Source organism: Ambystoma mexicanum, chromosome 1p, assembly GCF_040938575.1.
Source record: "Ambystoma mexicanum isolate Mex_15411 chromosome 1p, UKY_AmexF1_1, whole genome shotgun sequence".
Lineage (NCBI taxonomy): Eukaryota > Metazoa > Chordata > Amphibia > Caudata > Ambystomatidae > Ambystoma > Ambystoma mexicanum.
The window spans coordinates 801698046-801716912 of record NC_090921.1 but is presented as its reverse complement, the minus strand read 5'-3'; the positions used below and the strand labels follow the sequence as shown (position 1 = coordinate 801716912).

At 51.3% G+C, this 18867-nt stretch overlaps 1 protein-coding gene across 1 annotated transcript in view; it reads left to right on the top strand.

Annotated features, from left to right (window-relative positions):
• The first annotated feature begins 493 nt into the window (after positions 1–493).
• The window catches only part of KCNN3 (potassium calcium-activated channel subfamily N member 3), a 935463-nt gene continuing 917089 nt past the window's right edge, over positions 494–18867 (top strand). The window contains exon 1 of the mRNA XM_069652077.1: positions 494–1531. Within this exon, the coding sequence (XP_069508178.1) occupies positions 740–1531 (792 nt within the window). The 5' untranslated portion in view covers positions 494–739. The remainder of the gene's footprint in view (positions 1532–18867) is intronic.

Sequence of the window (18867 nt, the reverse complement as noted above, 5' to 3'; positions counted from 1 at the left end):
TCTTTCCTTTTTCTTTCGTGCACGTTTTGTTCCCTTCTTGGTGGAACACAGGAACCAGGCTCTGCTTTCACGGACCTAACATGCGTTCCCAGTCTTGCTGTGATGGTCTTTATTCGTGTCGATGGAAATTGAGTGCCATAGTTATTAAAGCTGTACATCACGTTGGGATTCATATGAGAAGGAACCGAGTACCTCATGTCTCTATGTACCTCCCTGACCCCTTTTCATGCCCCCGTGGCATCTCTGCCGGTCTCCTTCATCAGTGCCGCGCCCCCACCCCGCCCCCCCCCCTTTCCCGCTCCTACCAATGCCGGGATGCTTCTGAAGATGTCAAACTGCAACTCCCAGCAGGTTCTGCGTCCCAGCGCACGCTCGCCGCTGGAGCTGGCTGTGGGGGGCGTGGCTAAAAGAGGATTCTCGCGCAGCCAATGAGCGTCGCCCCAGCTGCTGAGCTCCGGGCTCGGCTGCTTAGCAGAGCAGAGTGTATTGACAGAGAGGAGCGGGAGCCTCATGCACTACCTCGGCCTCCTGCACCCTCCTCCCTGCACTCACACAATGCCTCTCTGAGGGACAGTCCTTGGGCCCTGGCCAGGCAGAGCCGAAGCCAAAGAACATGGGAGACCTGCCAAGGCCCTTCTTGTGGTCTGCAACACTGATGTCTTCTCTTCCTGTGGAAACCTTCTGAAAGAGGGGGGCAAGCCTGGGGGGTCCTTGGAAGGAAGCCCAACCAATCCAGATCATGGAAACCGCTGGCCACTTCCATGACTCCGGGGTTGGAGACTTGGATGAAGACCTCAAGTGCCAGTGTGTGCCCGCCGGGGACGAACAGCAGCCACAGCATCACCATCCCCACCTCACGCAACCCCTACACCACGGCCTGTTGAACTCCTCGCCGACAGCCTTCAGGGTGCCTCCTTGCCCCAACTCCTGCCCTGTTGTGCCCACTTCGTCCCGGCATGGAAGTCAACTCAACTTAAATGACCACTTGGCCGGTCATTCGCCGGGGTCCACCACATCGACCGGGGGTGGCGGCGGGGCTGCTGCAGGGGGCTGTAACAAGCACAGACAGGCCAGCCCGTTGGTGCACCGGCGGGACAGCAACCCCTTCACCGAGATTGCAATGAGCTCGTGCAAGTATAGTGGCGGCGTGATGAAGCCCCTGCGCGGCCTGAGCGCCTCCCGCAGGAACCTCATCGAGTGTGAGCCCGAGGGCCAGCTGCCCCTGCAGACCTTTGGTGCCGGGCACCCGCCCGAGATTGTCATCTCGTCGCGGGACGAAAACCACTCCACCCAGACCCTTCTCCACCACCACCAGCTCCACCACCACCACCCCGGTAGCATCGGCAGCGCCAGCAGCACCTTCCCCAAGACCACCAAGAGGAAACACCAGAACATCGGCTACCGCCTGGGCCACCGGCGGGCCCTCTTTGAGAAGCGCAAGCGGCTCAGTGACTATGCCCTGATTTTTGGGATGTTTGGAATTGTTATAATGGTCATTGAGACAGAGCTGTCTTGGGGTTTATACTCAAAGGTAGGGCCTTTTTCCTTCTACTAGTAATGTATGTATATATGTCCTTTGTAAAGCGCTTTCGATTAAAGCGCTATATCAAAACACATTATGATTAGAAACACCCCCATCATCATAAAGAAGAGAATAAATCTGTGCTCTGTGTGTGCCTATAAATACCCCCCTCCCCCACGGCCCACCCCCACGCCCCCTCTCCCCCGCGTGGAGCAGACAGTCCTGAATGCATTAGTAACATCGTGTCTCTGTGGGAGCACTGGGAGTGAGCAGCCGTGGAGCAGGGCGATATCCTGGCACTTCACGTGTTAATAGCTCCCAGAATATGGAATTGATGCTTCAATAAAGATATCACCCGGCGAGAGATTTTCCTTCAACCAACCCCCACCCCAGCACCAGTGCCACCCAGATCGGTGATCTCACTCCATAAAGATCCCTCTTTTTGGAAAGCCTCTTGTAGACTGGTTTCCATTTGTCTTAAAAAAAAAAAAAAAAACAAGAACGCTCCAGTTCCCTTCGATATACCCCCTCTTCCCCCCAGCCCCACCACCCCCCATGCTGAAGTTGTGTTAATAAATTATGGATCCACGTTTGGGTGATGCCCGTCCTTTGATCGCGGTCCCCGCCTCCCACTGCTCCCTGTGCTTTGGCAGCTGCAAAATAAACTTGTTTGTTTTTCTATCGCAAATCGGCTTCCCTCCCCCGCCCCTCCCGCTCTCCAACCTGTTCCACTCCCGTGGGGCGGGGGGGGGGGGGGGGTGCGTGCAGGCGATCTCCCAGTCTGGAGCCTGGAATTAAATGTCGGATTTAAGGCTGTGGGAGATGGAAGCTGCGAACCCTTCCTTTCCCACCCCTTAAAAACCGGGATCCGGCAGCCCGAGCCTGCCGCCGCCGCCGCCACACACAGCGGACCGAAAATGGCTACAGGTGTCTCCGGGAAGAGGGGGAGAGAGGACGGGGGGCGTGTGTGGGAATAGGGGAGTGCTGGAATGACAACCAGAGAGGGGGGCGGCAGAGTGACGGTCAGCGGGAGCGGTGGGATGGATGGACAGGGGAGCCCGAGCTGGAGCGGGAAGAGGGGGAGGGAATATTGGAAGGGAAGAGGGAGCGAGTGAGGAGAGGGAGCGGCAGAGGCGATGGAGGAGTGGAGCTGTGTGGTGGGCAGAGAAGCACCAAGGGGAATGGGCTGGCAGATGGAGGGGTAGGCGGGAAGAGGATGGGCGACGGGAGCAATGATATGAGATGGAGGGATAAGGAGCCTGTCGGAAGATTGATTGGAAAGGGGATTGGGTCACAGGTCGGTTCAGTTTACAAGTGATAACGACACAGCCGTCCGATTATCCGGACGGGGGGTCAGGGGTTCAATGTATAAACGAGGGGCGCATGGCGGCCCCATTTTAAGAGGCGAGAGTTTGGATCTGAGCGCACCCCACCCCGGGCACAAACCAGAGTCCGCGAATTGCACGCTGACCCTTTCCGCGATTGTCTGTACAATCTGGAGCCCCCGAGAGGGCAGGGGGTCTCATAAAACAGCATAGGTCCTAGGTCAATAATGGGGCCTCGGCTACTTGAGCGCCGTTCCTAGAGTACTACATGTGGGCTGCAACAAGGGGGGGGGTCTTAAATTAGATCCGTTAGGGTTCTGGGATGAGGGGGAGGAGGAGTATTCAGAGGCCCGCGGGGTGAGAGAGAATGAGGCAGGTGGGAGAGGGAGAAACAGGAGGAGACATACAAGAGAGGACACTAAGAGGCGACGCGAAACAGCAAGGGGACGAGTGGAGGAACACGCAGCATTCTTAAAAAAAGAGTCACGTGACTGAAAGGGCAAGAACACGAATTCAAGATTGGGGGTATAGATCTCAGGGGAAGGGACACAGTGCTGCAAGGAAAGCGTGCTGGTACAGAGTGTGATGCAAGGAAAGCGTGCTAGTACAGAGTGTGATGCAAGGAAACAGAGACGGGACTAGCAAGAGTGATGCTAGAAAAAGTGTGGAACCAGAGTGTGATGCAAGCAAAGCGTGCTGGTACAGTGTGATGCAAGGACAGAGAGGGGGCTAGCAAGAGTGATGCAAGAGATGTGTGGATCCAGAGTGTGATGCAAGCATAGCGTGCCGCAGGGCTGGACTGGGAACTAAAAGAGGCCCTGGAAATAAAGTTCAAAGTGGCCCTGTATGACACCTTTTCAGCAAGCCCAATGCTTTTCCTATGAGAAAATGTGGAAATCCCACAGAAAAGAGGCCCATGGTGCAGAGGCCCACCGGGAAATCTCCAGAGTTCCCTATGGGCCACTCCACCCCTGGCGTGCCGGTACAGGGTGTGATGCAAGGAAACAGAGAGAAGGAGACTATCATGAGTGATGCAAGAAAAAGTGTGGAACCTCAGTGTGATGCAAGGGAAGCTTTTCGGTACAGAGTGTGATGCACGGAAACAGAGAGGGGACTAGCAAGAGTGATGCAAGAAAAAGTGTGAAACCAGAGTGTGATGCAAGGAAAACGTGCCAGTACGGAGTGTGATGCAAGGAAACAGAGAGGGGCCTAGCAAGAGTGATGCAAGAGATGTGTGGATCCAGAGTGTGATGCAAGGAAACAGCGGGGACTAGCAAGAGTGATGCAAGAAATGTGTGGATCCAGAGTGTGATGCAAGCAAAGCGTGCCAGTACAGAGTGTGATGCAAGGAAACAGTGGGGACTAGCAAGAGTGATGTAAGAAATGTGTGGATCCAGAGTGTGATGCAAGGAAAGCGTGCCGTTACAGAGTGTGATGCAAGGAAACAGTGGGGACTAGCAAGAGTGATGCAAGAAATGTGTAGATCCAGAGTGTGATGCAAGGAAACAGAGAGGGGACTAGTAAGAGTGATGCAAGAGATGTGTGGTTCCAGAGTGTGATGGAAGGAAAGCATGTTATTACAGAGTGATGCAAGGAACAGAGAGTAGGAAACTCACAAGAGTGATGCAAGAACAAGCGTGGAACCAGACTGGGATGCAAGGAAAACGTGCCAGTACAGAGTGTGATGCATGGAAACAGAGAGGGGATTAGCAAGATATGTGTGGATCCAGAGTGTGATGCAAGGAAACAGCGGGGACTAGCAAGAGTGATGCAAGAAATGTGTGGATCCAGAGTGTGATGCAAGGAAACTGTGCCAGTACAGAGTGTGATGCAAGGAAACAGAGAGTAGGCGACTAGCAAGAGTGATGCAAGAGATGTGTTGATCCAGAGTGTGATGTAAGGAAAACGTGTTATTACAGAGTGTGATGCAAGGAAACGGAGAGTAGGAGACTCACAAGAGTGAGGCAAGAACACGTGTGGAACCAGAGTGTGATGCAAGGAAAACGTGCCAGTACAGAGTGTGATGCAAGGAAACAGAGAGGGCACTAGCAAGAGTGATGCAAGAGATGTGTGGATTCGGAGTGTGATGCAAGGAAACAGCGGGGACAAGCAAGTGTGATGCAAGAAATGTGTGGATCCAGAGTGTGATGCAAGGAAAGCGTGCCAGTGCAGAGTGTGATGCAATGAAACAGAGAGGGGACTAGCAAGAGTGATGCAAGAGATGTGTGGATCCAGAGTGTGATCCGAGGAAAGCGTGCCAGTACAGAGTGTGATGCAAGGAAACAGAGAGGGGACTAGCGAGAGTGATGCAAGAAATGTGTGGATCCAGAGTGTGATGCAAGGAAAGCATGTTAGTACAGAGTGTTATGCAAGGAAACAGAGAGGGGACCAGCGAGAGTGATGCAAGAAATGTGTGGATCCAGTGTGTGCGTGATGCAAGGAAAGCATGCCAGAACAGAGTGTTATGCAAGGAAACAGAGAGGGGACTAGCAAGAGTGATGCAAGAAAAAGTGTGAAACCAGAGTGTGATGCAAGGAAACAGAGAGTAGGCGACTAGCAAGAGTGATGCATGAGATGTGTGGATCCAGAGTGTGATGTAAGGAAAACGTGTTATTACAGAGTGTGATGCAAGGAAACGGAGAGTAGGAGACTCACAAGAGTGAAGCAGGAACACGTGTGGAACTAGAGTGTGATGCAAGGAAAATGTGCCAGTACAGAGTGTGATGCAAGGAAACAGAGAGGGCACTAGCAAGAGTAATGCAAGAGATGTGTGGATCGGAGTGTGATGCAAGGAAAGCGTGCCAGTACAGAGTGTGATGCAAGGAAACAGAGAGGGGACTAGCAAGAGTGATGCAAGAGATGTGTGGATCCAGAGTGTGATGCGAGGAAAGCGTATCGGTATAGAGCAGGGGTCTGCAACCTTTGGCTCTCCAGATATTTCGAACTACAGTTCCCATGCCACCTGGCTATTGACTGTCCAGTTTAGGAATGATGGGAATTGTAGTCCAGAACATCTGGCTAGACAAAGGCTGCAGACCACTGGTATAGAATGTGGTGCAAGGAAACGGAGAGTAGGAGACTAGCAAGGGTGACAGAAGAAAAAGTGTGGAACGAGGCAGAGATGCAAGAAAAGGGAGCGATGATATAGAATGATGCAGGAAAAGAGAGTGAAGACAGAGTGATGGAGGAAAAGAGAGTGAAGACATAGAGTGATGGTGGGAAAAAGCAAAGAGCTAGATAACGATGCGAGGAAAGAGAGTGAGGGTGGAGAGTGATGCAGGAAAAGAGAGTGAGGACATAGAGTGATGGAGGAAAAGAGCAAGGAGCTAGAGAGCCATGCAAGGAAAGAGTGATGGAGGGAAAGAGCAAGGAGCTAGAGAGTGATGCAAGGAAAGAGAGTGATGACATAGAGTGATGCAGGGAAAGAGAGTGAGGACATAGAGTGATGGAGGAAAAGAGCAAGGAGCTAGAGAGCGTTGCGAGGAAATAGAGTGAGGGTATAGAGTGATGCAGGAAAAGAGAGTGAGGACAGAGTGATGGAGGGAAAAAGCAAGGAGCTAGAGAGGAGATGCAAGGAAAGAGAGTGAGGACATAGAGTGATGGAGGAAAAGAGAAAGGAGCTAGAGAGAGATGCAAGGAAAGAGAGTGAGGACATAGAGTGACGGAGGAAAAGAGCAAGGCGCTAGAGAGCGATGCGAGGAACGAGAGTGAGTGTATAGAGTGATGCAGGAAAAGAGAGTGAGGACATAGAGTGATGGAGGAAAAGAGCAAGGAGCTAGAGATCGGTGCGAGGAAAGAGAGTGAGGGTATAGAGTAATGCAGGAAAAGAGAGTGAGGACATAGAGTGTTGGAGGAAAAGAGCAAGGAGCTAGAGAGTGATGCGAGGAAAGAGAGTGAGGGTGTAGAGTGATGCAGGAAAAAAGAGTGAGGACATAGAGTGCTGGAGGAAAAGAGCAAGGAGCTAGAGAGCGATGCAAGGAAAGAGTGAGGGTATAGAGTGCTGGAGGAAAAGAGCAAAGAGCTAGAGATCGGTGCGAGGAAAGAGAGTGAGGGTATAGAGTAATGCAGCAAAAGAGAGTGAGGACATAGAGTGCTGGAGGAAAAGAGCAAGGAGCTAGAGAGCGATGCAAGGAAAGAGAAAGAGGGTATAGTGCAGTTCTGGCCCTAGCTCTGCCAGCGCCATGTGCAAGATTTGTGCGCCCCCGCCGCGCCACCACTAATGTAGAAAAGCAGGCGGCCCAGTTCTGCTGTTTGATTGATGCTAGAGCAAGTACCAGCCAAACAACAGAACTGATTATAACAAAAGAATGTCCTAACACTTTTAATTACAGCAAGCATCAATTTGGTTTATTCCTTCATTAATTTACGCAAGTTACTAAGTGCCTCAATTCCCTCACAGAACATCTTGCTAGACATGCATGCTGGTCAAAGAAAATCCCCTATATTCTATGACTTTTGGGGGCGTTTCACATTGCCCTGTTTTATTGATTCATAACACTAAACACTGCCACATTTACCATTTTGTGGTGTGCTGTATTTCACTTATAAACAAGCAGGCAGGAAAAAAAGACAAGTTTACAAAAGTGGACGTGGTGGATAAACAAACATAACCTTCAATTTAAGACATGGCAGGATCATTTCCTACTGTACCGTGCTCCTGGCAATGGTATATTTAGACATTCTTACAAACAAGTAGGACAAAACATTGTGCTGCACCTTCTCTCTTTGTGTAGTCAATACCTTCTTTTGTTGTGAGCATTGCTTAAGTCTTAAATACACAAATGTTGAACAGACCCTGTTGTTCCTATTTCAACAAAGTCTGCACATTAAATTCTTATGTTGACAACATTGGTGAAAAACACTTAATTACTATGGGGGTCATTATGACCTGGGCGCAAAGGGATACCGGGCACCGGTAATGACACCGGTGCCGGTAATCCCTTTGCGCCCTATTTCGAGGTCCCTTTGCGGGTCGTTCCTTAACGCCTGGTTTTAGCAGGCGTTAAGGATGGGACCCGCAAAGGGATACCGGTGCCAATAACGGTACTGCAATTTGCGGTACCGTTATTGCCCCCTTCCCTATGGCGGCTCAAATGGGAATGGGGAATGGCATTTCAAATGGGGATTTACCGGTCCCGCAAAGGGCAGAATGGACCGGTAAGTCCATATACCACCACGTCGGTGGCGGTACCGGTATTGGTGCTAGTCATGGCGCTGATAGCGCCATGACTAGCACCAACCTCGGTATGAGGGCCTATGACTGTTATTTGTGTGTGTTTTTCTATTAGTGCTCCAATGGTATCTGGTATCTAGTTTTTTGTTTTCTGTGCTGATTGTTAGGTAACCCTGTCACAGTAATTAAGTGTTTTTTATCAATGTTGTCAACATAAGAATCTAATGTGTAGACTTTGTTGAAATAGGAACAGGATCTGTTCAACATTTGTGTATTTAAGAAGTAAGCGATGCTCACAACAAAAGAAGGTATTGACTACACAAAGAGAGAAGGTGTAACACAATGTTTTGTCCTACTTGTTTGCAAGAATGTATAAATATATAATTATCAGGAGCACGGTACAGCAAGAAATTATCATCCTAGTTCTTAAGTTGAATTTCATGTTGGTTTATGTAGAAAAGTAAGTTCCTTGGACACATCTGTCAGGTTCCATAAGTAAGCTTTATTCCATACACATAAAGAGCCATCAAGATGACAAGTGTGACCCACTGGGTCCCGGGACCCAAGCAGAGTCTCTCCAACTGACCTCCTCTGGAACCTTCACTGCAGGCATTCCTGCACTCACAGCTAAACATTCTCTCAGACACACTGACATTCCCTCACGCATTCCCAAGCACCTGCATTCACACCAGGCACGATACAACAGTTACGAATCAATAAAACGGGGCAACGTGAAACGCTCACAAAGGTCATAGAATGTAAAGGATGTTCTTTGACCAGCATACATGCCTACCAAGATGTTCTGTGAGGTAATTGAGGGACTAAGTACCTCGCATAAATTCATGAAGGAATAAGCCAAATTGATGCTTGTTGTAATTAAAAGTGTTAGGACATTTTTTTGTTAGAAACAGTGTGTTTTGGCCACAGTCCTAACACTATAGGGCTACCCTTCTGTTAAATAACAACAGAACTGAGCTGCCTGCTATTCTTGTGAAGTGTGTTTAAGGGCGCCTTGCCTCCAGCTCAGTGTCATGCAAATAGCGCCTATTTAAGAGCCATTATGTGACTCTATAACAGGCGCTGTTTACATGACACTGAGCAAGAGGCACGCAGGGTGCCCTGTCCCATGGGGGCGCCCTTGTGCGGCCGCACCCTATGAGCACACCTTGAGCCGGCGCTGGTATAGTGTGATGCAAGAGCGGAGAGTAAGGTCATAGTGAAATTATGCAAGAGCGAGGGAATGCAAGGAAAAGGATGAAGGATGGAAGGGTCAAGTAAGGGAATAGAGAGTGACGTCAGGAGACAGTGCACGAGGACACCTAGAAGGATGCAATAAGAGAAAGCCAGAGAAAAGACAGCGACGCAGGACTAGACAGCTAGGCAGCAGAGACGGGGGCAGGGACTAAGAGGACTAGGGAGTGTTGCAAGGAAAGAAGGCGGAAGCATCGAGAGTGATGTAAGGAATGAGTCGGGGTAAGAGAGTGATGCCGGGAAAATAACTCTCTGCTGCCTTCACTGAGAGCCCACCACAGCGCTGCGTCCTGCACTCACGAATCCACCAGCACAAGGCTCTCCTGTATGCCTCTACCCACCGGACACACACTTCCCCACTCAGCAACCACTGGGGTACACACTATGACATCACCAGAGCCCTGCGTTCTGCACTACACGAATCCACCAGCACAAGGCTCTCCTTTATGCATCCACCCACCGGACACACACTTCCCCACTAACCAATCACTGGGGTGCAGCCTGTGCACACTATGACATCACCAGACCCCTGCACTACACGAATACACCAGCACAAGGCTCTCCTTTATGCATCCACCCCCCGGACACACACTTCCCCACTAAGCACTCACTGGGGTACACACTATGACATCACCAGAGCCCTGCACTACACGAATCCACCAGCACAAGGCTCTCCTTTATGCATCCACCCACCGGACACACACTTCCCCACTAAGCACTCACTGGGGTGCGGCCTGTACACACTATGACATCACCAGAGCCCTGCACTACACGAATCCACCAGCACAAGGCTCTCCTTTATGCATCCACCCACCGGACACACACTTCCCCACTCAGCAACCACTGGGGTGCGGCCTGTACACACTATGACATCAGCAGAGCCCTGCGCCCTGTACTTCACGAATCCACCAGCACAAGGCTCTCCTTTATGCATCCACCCACCGGACACACACTTCCCCACTCAGCAACCACTGGGGTACACACTATGACATCACCAGAGCCCTGCACTACACGAATCCACCAGCACAAGGCTCTCCTTTATGCATCCACCCACCGGACACACACTTCCCCACTAAGCACTCACTGGGGTGCGGCCTGAAAACACAATGACATCACCAGAGCCCTGCACTACACAAATCCACCAGCACAAGGCTTTCCTTTATGCATCCACCCACCGGACACACACTTCCACACTCAGCACTCACTGGGGTGCGGCCTGTACACACTATGACATCAGCAGAGCCCTGCACCCTGCACTACACGAATCCACCAGCACAAGGCTCTCCTTGATGCATCCACCCACCGGACACACACTTCCCCACTCAGCAACCACTGGGGTGCGGCCTGTACACACTATGACATCAGCAGAGCCCTGCACTACACGAATCCACCAGCACAAGACTCTCCTTTATGCATCCACCCACCGGACACACACTTCCCCACTAACCAATCACTGGGGTGCAGCCTGTGCACACTATGACATCAGCAGAGCCCTGCACTACACGAATCCACCAGCACAAGGCTCTCCTTTATGCATCCACCCACCGGACACACACCTCCCCACTCAGCACTCACTGGGGTGCGGCCTGTACACACTATGACATCACCAGAGCCCTGCACTACACGAATACACCAGCACAAGGCTCTCCTTTATGCATCCACCCACCGGACACACACTTCCCCACTGACCAATCACTGGGGTACACACTATGACATCAGCAGAGCCCTGCACTACACGAATCCACCAGCACAAGGCTCTCCTTTATGCATCCACCCAGCGGACACACACTTCCCCACTGACCAATCACTGGGGTACACACTATGACATCAGCAGAGCCCTGCACTACACGAATCCACCAGCACAAGGCTCTCCTTTATGCATCCACCCACCGAACAAACACTTCCCCACTAAGCACTCACTGGGGTGCGGCCTGTACACACTATGACATCAGCAGAGCCCTGCACTACACGAATCCACCAGCACAAGACTCTCCTTTATGCATCCACCCACCGGACACACACTTCCCCACTAAGCACTCACTGGGGTGCAGCCTGTACACACTATGACATCAGCAGAGCCCTGCGCCCTGCACTACACGAATCCACCAGCACAAGGCTCTCCTTTAGGCATCCACCCCCCGGACACACACTTCCCCACTAAGCACTCACTGGGGTGCAGCCTGTGCACACTATGACATCACCAGAGCCCTGCACTACACAAATCCACCAGCACAAGGCTCTCCTTTATGCATCCACCCACCGGACACACACCTCCCCACTCAGCACTCACTGGGGTGCGGCCTGTACACACTATGACAACACCAGAGCCCTGCGCCCTGCACTACACGAATCCACCAGCACAAGACTCCCCTTTATGCATCCACCCACCGGACACACACTTCCCCACTGACCAATCACTGGGGTACACACTATGACATCAGCAGAGCCCTGCACTACACGAATCCACCAGCACAAGGCTCTCCTTTATGCATCCACCCACCGGACACACACTTCCCCACTAACCAATCACTGGGGTGCAGCCTGTGCACACTATGACATCACCAGAGCCCTGCACTACACGAATCCACCAGCACAAGGCTCTCCTTTATGCATCCACCCACCGGACACAAACCTCCCCACTCAGCACTCACTGGGGTGCGGCCTGTACACACTATGACATCACCAGAGCCCTGCGCCCTGCACTACACGAATCCACCAGCACAAGACTCCCCTTTATGCATCCACCCACCGGACACACACTTCCCCACTGACCAATCACTGGGGTACACACTATGACATCAGCAGAGACCTGCACTACACGAATCCACCGGCACAAGGCTCTCCTTTATGCATCCACTCACCGGACACACACTTCCCCACTGACCAATCACTGGGGTACACACTATGACATCAGCAGAGCCCTGCACTACACGAATCCACCAGCACAAGGCTCTCCTTTATGCATCCACCCACCGGACACACACTTCCCCACTGACCAATCACTGGGGTACACACTATGACATCACCAGAGCCCTGCACTACACGAATCCACCAGCACAAGGCTCTCCTTTATGCATCCACCCAGCGGACACACACTTCCCCACTGACCAATCACTGGGGTACACACTATGACATCAGCAGAGCCCTGCACTACACGAATACACCAGCACAAGGCTCTCCTTTATGCATCCACCCACCGGACACACACTTCCCCACTGACCAATCACTGGGGTACACACTATGACATCAGCAGAGCCCTGCACTACACGAATACAGCAGCACAAGGCTCTCCTTTATGCATCCACCCAGCGGACACACACTTCCCCTCCTTTATGCATCCACCCACCGGACACACACTTCCCCACTGACCAATCACTGGGGTACACACTATGACATCACCAGAGCCCTGCACTACACGAATACACCAGCACAAGGCTCTCCTTTATGCATCCACCCAGCGGACACACACTTCCCCACTGACCAATCACTGGGGTACACACTATGACATCAGCAGAGCCCTGCAATACACGAATACACCAGCACAAGGCTCTCCTTTATGCATCCACCCACCGGACACACACTTCCCCACTGACCAATCACTGGGGTACACACTATGACATCAGCAGAGTCCTGCACTACACGAATACACCAGCACAAGGCTCTCCTTTATGCATCCACCCAGCGGACACACACTTCCCCACTGACCAATCACTGGGGTACACAATATGACATCAGCAGAGCCCTGCACTACACTAATCCACCAGCACAAGGCTCTCCTTTATGCATCCACCCACCGAACACACACTTCCCCACTGACCAATCACTGGGGTACACACTATGACATCAGCAGAGCCCTGCACTACACGAATCCACCAGCACAAGGCTCTCCTTTATGCATCCACCCACCGAACACACACTTCCCCACTAAGCACTCACTGGGGTGCGGCCTGTACACACTATGACATCAGCAGAGCCCTGCACTACACGAATCCACCAGCACAAGACTCTCCTTTATGCATCCACCCACCGGACACACACTTCCCCACTGACCAATCACTGGGGTACACACTATGACATCACCAGAGCCCTGCACTACACGAATCCACCAGCACAAGGCTCTCATTTATGCATCCACCCACCGGACACACACTTCCCCACTGACCAATCACTGGGGTACACACTATGACATCACCAGAGCCCTGCACTACACGAATCCACCAGCACAAGGCTCTCCTTTATGCATCCACCCACCGGACACACACTTCCCCACTGACCAATCACTGGGGTACACACTATGACATCACCAGAGCCCTGCACTACACGAATCCACCAGCACAAGGCTCTCCTTTATGCATCCACCCACCGGACACACACTTCCCCACTGACCAATCACTGGGGTACACACTATGACATCAGCAGAGCCCTGCACTACACGAATCCACCAGCACAAGGCTCTCCTTTATGCATCCACCCAGCGGACACACACTTCCCCACTGACCAATCACTGGGGTACACACTATGACATCAGCAGAGCCCTGCACTACACAAATCCACCAGCACAAGGCTCTCCTTTATGCATCCACCCACCAAACACACACTTCCCCACTAAGCACTCACTGGGGTGCAGCCTGTACACACTATGACATCACCAGAGCCCTGCACCCTGCACTACACGAATCCACCAGCACAAGGCTCTCCTTTATGCATTAACCCACCGGACACACACTTCCCCACTCAGCAACCACTGGGGTGCGGCCTGTACACACCATGACATCAGCAGAGCCCTGTTTCCCTGCTGCATGGACTCATCAATACCACCTGTATCAAAGGCCCATGCGAGAGGGGCAGAAATCTCCATACTGAGCGAAGCAAGGGAGTTGTGCTCAATGCCCGGCCAAAACACATTTTACAGCAGGAATTGGGAGAAAAAACATACCTTTTACAGGAAAGTGCAAACCGACAGCATCTTAGCAACAGCTGCCTAAGCTGCTGCGCTATCTTTGCAGCATTCTGCTTTAGGATCCCCTTCTCCCCCCTACCACTCCTGCTTCCATCAAACAGCCTTGGCCTGCCTCCCACCCCGCCTTCACTCAAGGCTCACTTGATCCAATGACGAGGCTGGCTCCCCCCTTGGAAGTGAGCAGCAATTGCTATTTTGGCAAGATACACGCTAACACTCCACCAAGCTCGCGCCCAGTGATCTTCATGATCCCGGCACTCAAGCTCGATTTTGTGTTTTGTTCTTGGTCGTCCCATGCAAACACTGGCAACATCTCAACGGGGACAAAACTACACGTAGGCCCTTGTTGCTAAAGGAGAAGGGGGAGGGTGGGACAATTGCCTCCTGTGCCCCCATGTACTTGGCGGCTATGTAAAGGCCTACCGTTATCTACTTTATGAGATCACAAGACAGCATTTTGCATTCCACAGAATCACAAAGGCAAGAGTTCTCGCTCCATGCAACACATATGGCCCTGCTTTATGCACATTTAGAAATCCCCATGACATGACAGGTTATTTATAACGCCTTAATACCCTGAGGTTTCTAAGCCCGGAACCAGGGATCGAACCTGTGTTGCTGCGTGTCATCTTGCTTCCAAGGTGAGCATGTTGCCCCTGAGCTATCCTCCCTAGCTTACTCCCTCTCTGGAATCAAAAGATCCCAAGCTCCTCCCCTCTTTCTGTTCACCAGGGTTCAGCTGCATCCACTCTTTGAAATCCCTGTACATATCTTCCTCCTCTATGTTTAATTCCCAGGCCCTCATCTGTACAACATTAGCCGTTGGCAGATTCCTTCACTTTACAGAGTGATTAATGGCTTGCTTCTTCTATTGTATGAAAAGTGTGTGGGTAGTTGCTACCGCTGGTTAGCGGTTTGCAAGGCCTTGCTCCCACCACAGCATGGACTGTTCAGCATATAGGCCTACTAGAGCCAGCTGTATATAATGGATACCTTGCCGTGAAAGCAGCGTATTCACCGCAAGGTATCCATTATATGGAATCCCCCTTCCACTGTACAGATACAGACTCACCAGCTTCCTAGGAGTCACCAGGGTATTGCTGCCTCCACTGTGTAAAATCACCAGTGTCTTGTTTCCTCTACTAAGTGGGAAGGCATATTCCAGCTTCCTCCACTCAATGAATCACTGGAGCCCAACTTGTCCCTCAGGGTGGAAACCACAGGCTCACGTTTCTTGGTGGTATTAAATTATAGGACCTCGTCTTCCTCCATGGCAAGGAATCTCCAGGGCCAAACTTCCTCCACCCTATGCAATCATGTGGGCTCAGTTTAACCCCAGGGTCCAGCTTCCTCCACTGACACTTAATCCTCCGGCTCCGATTCCTTCCTCCTCTGCATGGGCCAGTTTCCTCCAGTGTGCAGAATTGCATGGACCCAGCTTGCTTCACTCTATGGAATCCCCTTACTTCAGACCCCTCCACTGCATCCACTGCATGGATTCTCCAGTACTGAACTAGCCGCGTGGAATCCCCAGTGCCGAGCTTTGGAATTCCTAGACCGAGGCATCTCCACTCCATGACGACAAGGGGGCACACAATGCTCCACTAGTTGCAGTCGCCCAGTCCTGCTTTCTTCATTGTATGGAGTCCCCAGGCCCAGGTTTCTGCACGGCACAGATTCCTCAGGCCTCAGCTTCTTTCACGGTCTGTAATCCCCAGAGTGTGTTATCCCAGGGCCCCTCTTCTCCCTTCTTAGAATAATCTGACTCCTGTTTACTGCACTGTATGGAATTACAGAGGGCCAGCTGCTCCACTGTATGGAACCAACAGAGCCCAGGTTTCTGGCCCCAGCTTTTTCGTCTGTGTGTGAACCCAGGTCCCACCACCCCCCCACCCTGTGTGAAATCACACACTATACGGAATGACCCGGTGCTGGCTGCCTCCACACTGCGTGTCATTGTTGTCAGTCTTTTCTTTCCCATGGATGGGGAGGTGGATGTTTAGCTTTTCAGCTGTTTCAGAATTTGACATGGATCTAATTTAGGTCTGGCCACAGCTGTTGCAGGATTGCTGTGGCATTCTACTGGCCTTGGGTGGAGGGATTCTGCACCCTCGCCTTCCCGCTTATTAGGCGGAGAAGGCCCTAAACTTGTGTAGCTGCTGTCTCCCTGCGTACAATGCCCTGATGATATGTAGACTCTGGGAAACACTGCCCTCCACATGGCCTTTTCCTTTTTACACTCTCTTCTCACTGTCCAGCCTGCGGGGTTCGGAATTGAGGGGAGCTGTGAGCTATTTAGCTCCTGCTTGTAGCCTATAAGAGCCTGGTTAGCTTGGCTAAATAACTCCACCCCAAGGGGTGCCACATTGTGTTATGACATGTTATAAAGCTTTTATATCGCACCAAGTCACTACTGTGGTGGTCTCAGAGTGCACAGGCGTTTCTGGAAGTTGGCCTATTGTGCCGCTGACCTGGGTAACACGATCATACCCAGATACAAGATAACTGCATCTGAGTTTAAGGTATGTTAAACTAGCACCATGTCTGTGGACACTTACCGCAGGCACAGCCAGCCATCCAGGCACTATAGAATGCAGCTATGGCTATGCAAACCCGGACTACCAGCTCATACAGCCGTGCACACCGAAACCCCTGGCGTACCTCAACACCTCTGCCATTAGTATACAGCAACAACCTTCAAAAAATGTCAGTCCAGCTGGGCGCACATCGAGTCTCCGGGACTAGCACTCTACCCTAAACCACCAACAGCACGCACCCACGTGCCTGACCTCCGGGATGCTTACTGGAGCCTAACCAGCCACCTAAGCCCTATCCTGGCAGAATGCACAAACGCATCTTAACGTTAACTCTTAGAGTCTCCCATACATGGACTTCGGTCCCTGAGGGCGTTCCAAACACAAAGCGCATTGAGCCCATAGAACTGGGTAAGTGGCACTATATAAATGACAAACGCAGTACGATACAATACTCTGTAAGGGAAAGGGAAAAGGGGATAAGGGCATATGGGGAAAGGAAAAAGGATAAAGATAAAACAAACAGGGATTCAATCCGAGGCAGGTGAGAAGGAGAGGGAGGATGCGCCTGGTAGTTTGGGTGCATATGGTTCCAGCCAGATGGATCCTGGAAACGAGTGCAAAAGAATGTAGGGGGAATTCTAAAGTGCCTGTATGAGCAGAGCATGTTTACTTGAAGGCAGGTGTGAGACTTATACAAGTTAATAACTGTGGTGTGTGGCTGTCTGATGCACTCGGGGTGTGCTCAGGGGAACCCCATGCATGGGGGCTTTTTTCCGAAAATAATTTCATTTTTCTGATCAACACACTCCAGCACGGATGGCCAAGTCAAAAGGCCAAGAGTGGGTAAGCCAAGAATAGACTGGGTGATCGGTAAATGGGAATGGAAACGTAGGTGGAATAAGAGAGGGGTGCAGTGGGTGTCCATCCTTCTGAATGCAGCGAAACACTGGCACCTCAATATTATGGAATGTGCTAGCCCGGCCCTCTGTCATATGAAACGCTATGGTGGGTAACAGTGGCCGAGTTCGGTCGGGTAATGGTTCATCTGGAACTCGCCCAGCCCAAATGAACTAAGAATACATCATGAAAATAGGGTACATGATAGAGTCAGTAGCAACCATCTCTATTGTTACAAATGCCAAGGGCGTAGACGAGACGGCCCCCAAGGTGGATGGTGTTGATCTCCGTAAACATAAGGAAAGGAAAAAAAACCCTGAAAAGGGTATTGCTTGACAATATTGCCCATTTGCTCAGAATATCCCCATAAACAGAAAATCATGACGAGGCATGAAAGGCATACAGGATTAGAAGTTATAGCAAAGTATAAAAAAGGCCGAGCCAGGAAAAACAACTTAGCATCTTCTCTGCACTCTTACCACTGACCTCTGCAGAGAAGCTTTTCACTGGCTCACTTTGCAGCTGTCAAATCCTGCCTCTGTCTGCCTGTCTGCGTCACGCTCTGTCTCTCCACCTTTTTCTCTCTCCTCCCTCTCTCTCTCTCTCTCTCTCTCACTTTCTATGAAAGAGATACATTTTACACTCCGTGCAACAAGGAATTGGTAGATGAGATGAGGGGCAGGGGAGAGCCTGGATGGGGAATACACTCCGTGAAACAAGGATCTGGGAATTGGTAGATGAGATGAGCGGGCAGGGGAGAGCCTGGATGGGGAATACACTCCGTGCAACAAGGATCTGGGAATTGGTAGATGAGATGAGCGGGCAGGGGAGAGCCTGGATGGGGAATACACTCCGTGCAACAAGGATCTGGGAATTGGTAGATGAGATGAGCGGGCAGGGGAGAGCCTGGATGGGGAATACACTCCGTGCAACAAGGATCTGGGAATTGGCAGATGAGATGAGGGGCAGGGGAGAGCCTGGATGGGGAATTCACAACTATCATTTTGTTGTTGTTTGTGTGTGTAAAGAATGACTTATTTTCGTAATTGCTGAATGGCGGCTGGTGTTCAGTGCATGCAGCCACATAATGATCGCTGGATGCATGCACCTGCCATCATTTATCAACCTAAATGTTTCAGGATTTGCTGAAGGTACCATTTCTAGGCATTCACTTGATTATAACCAATGCATGTTTCCTCTCG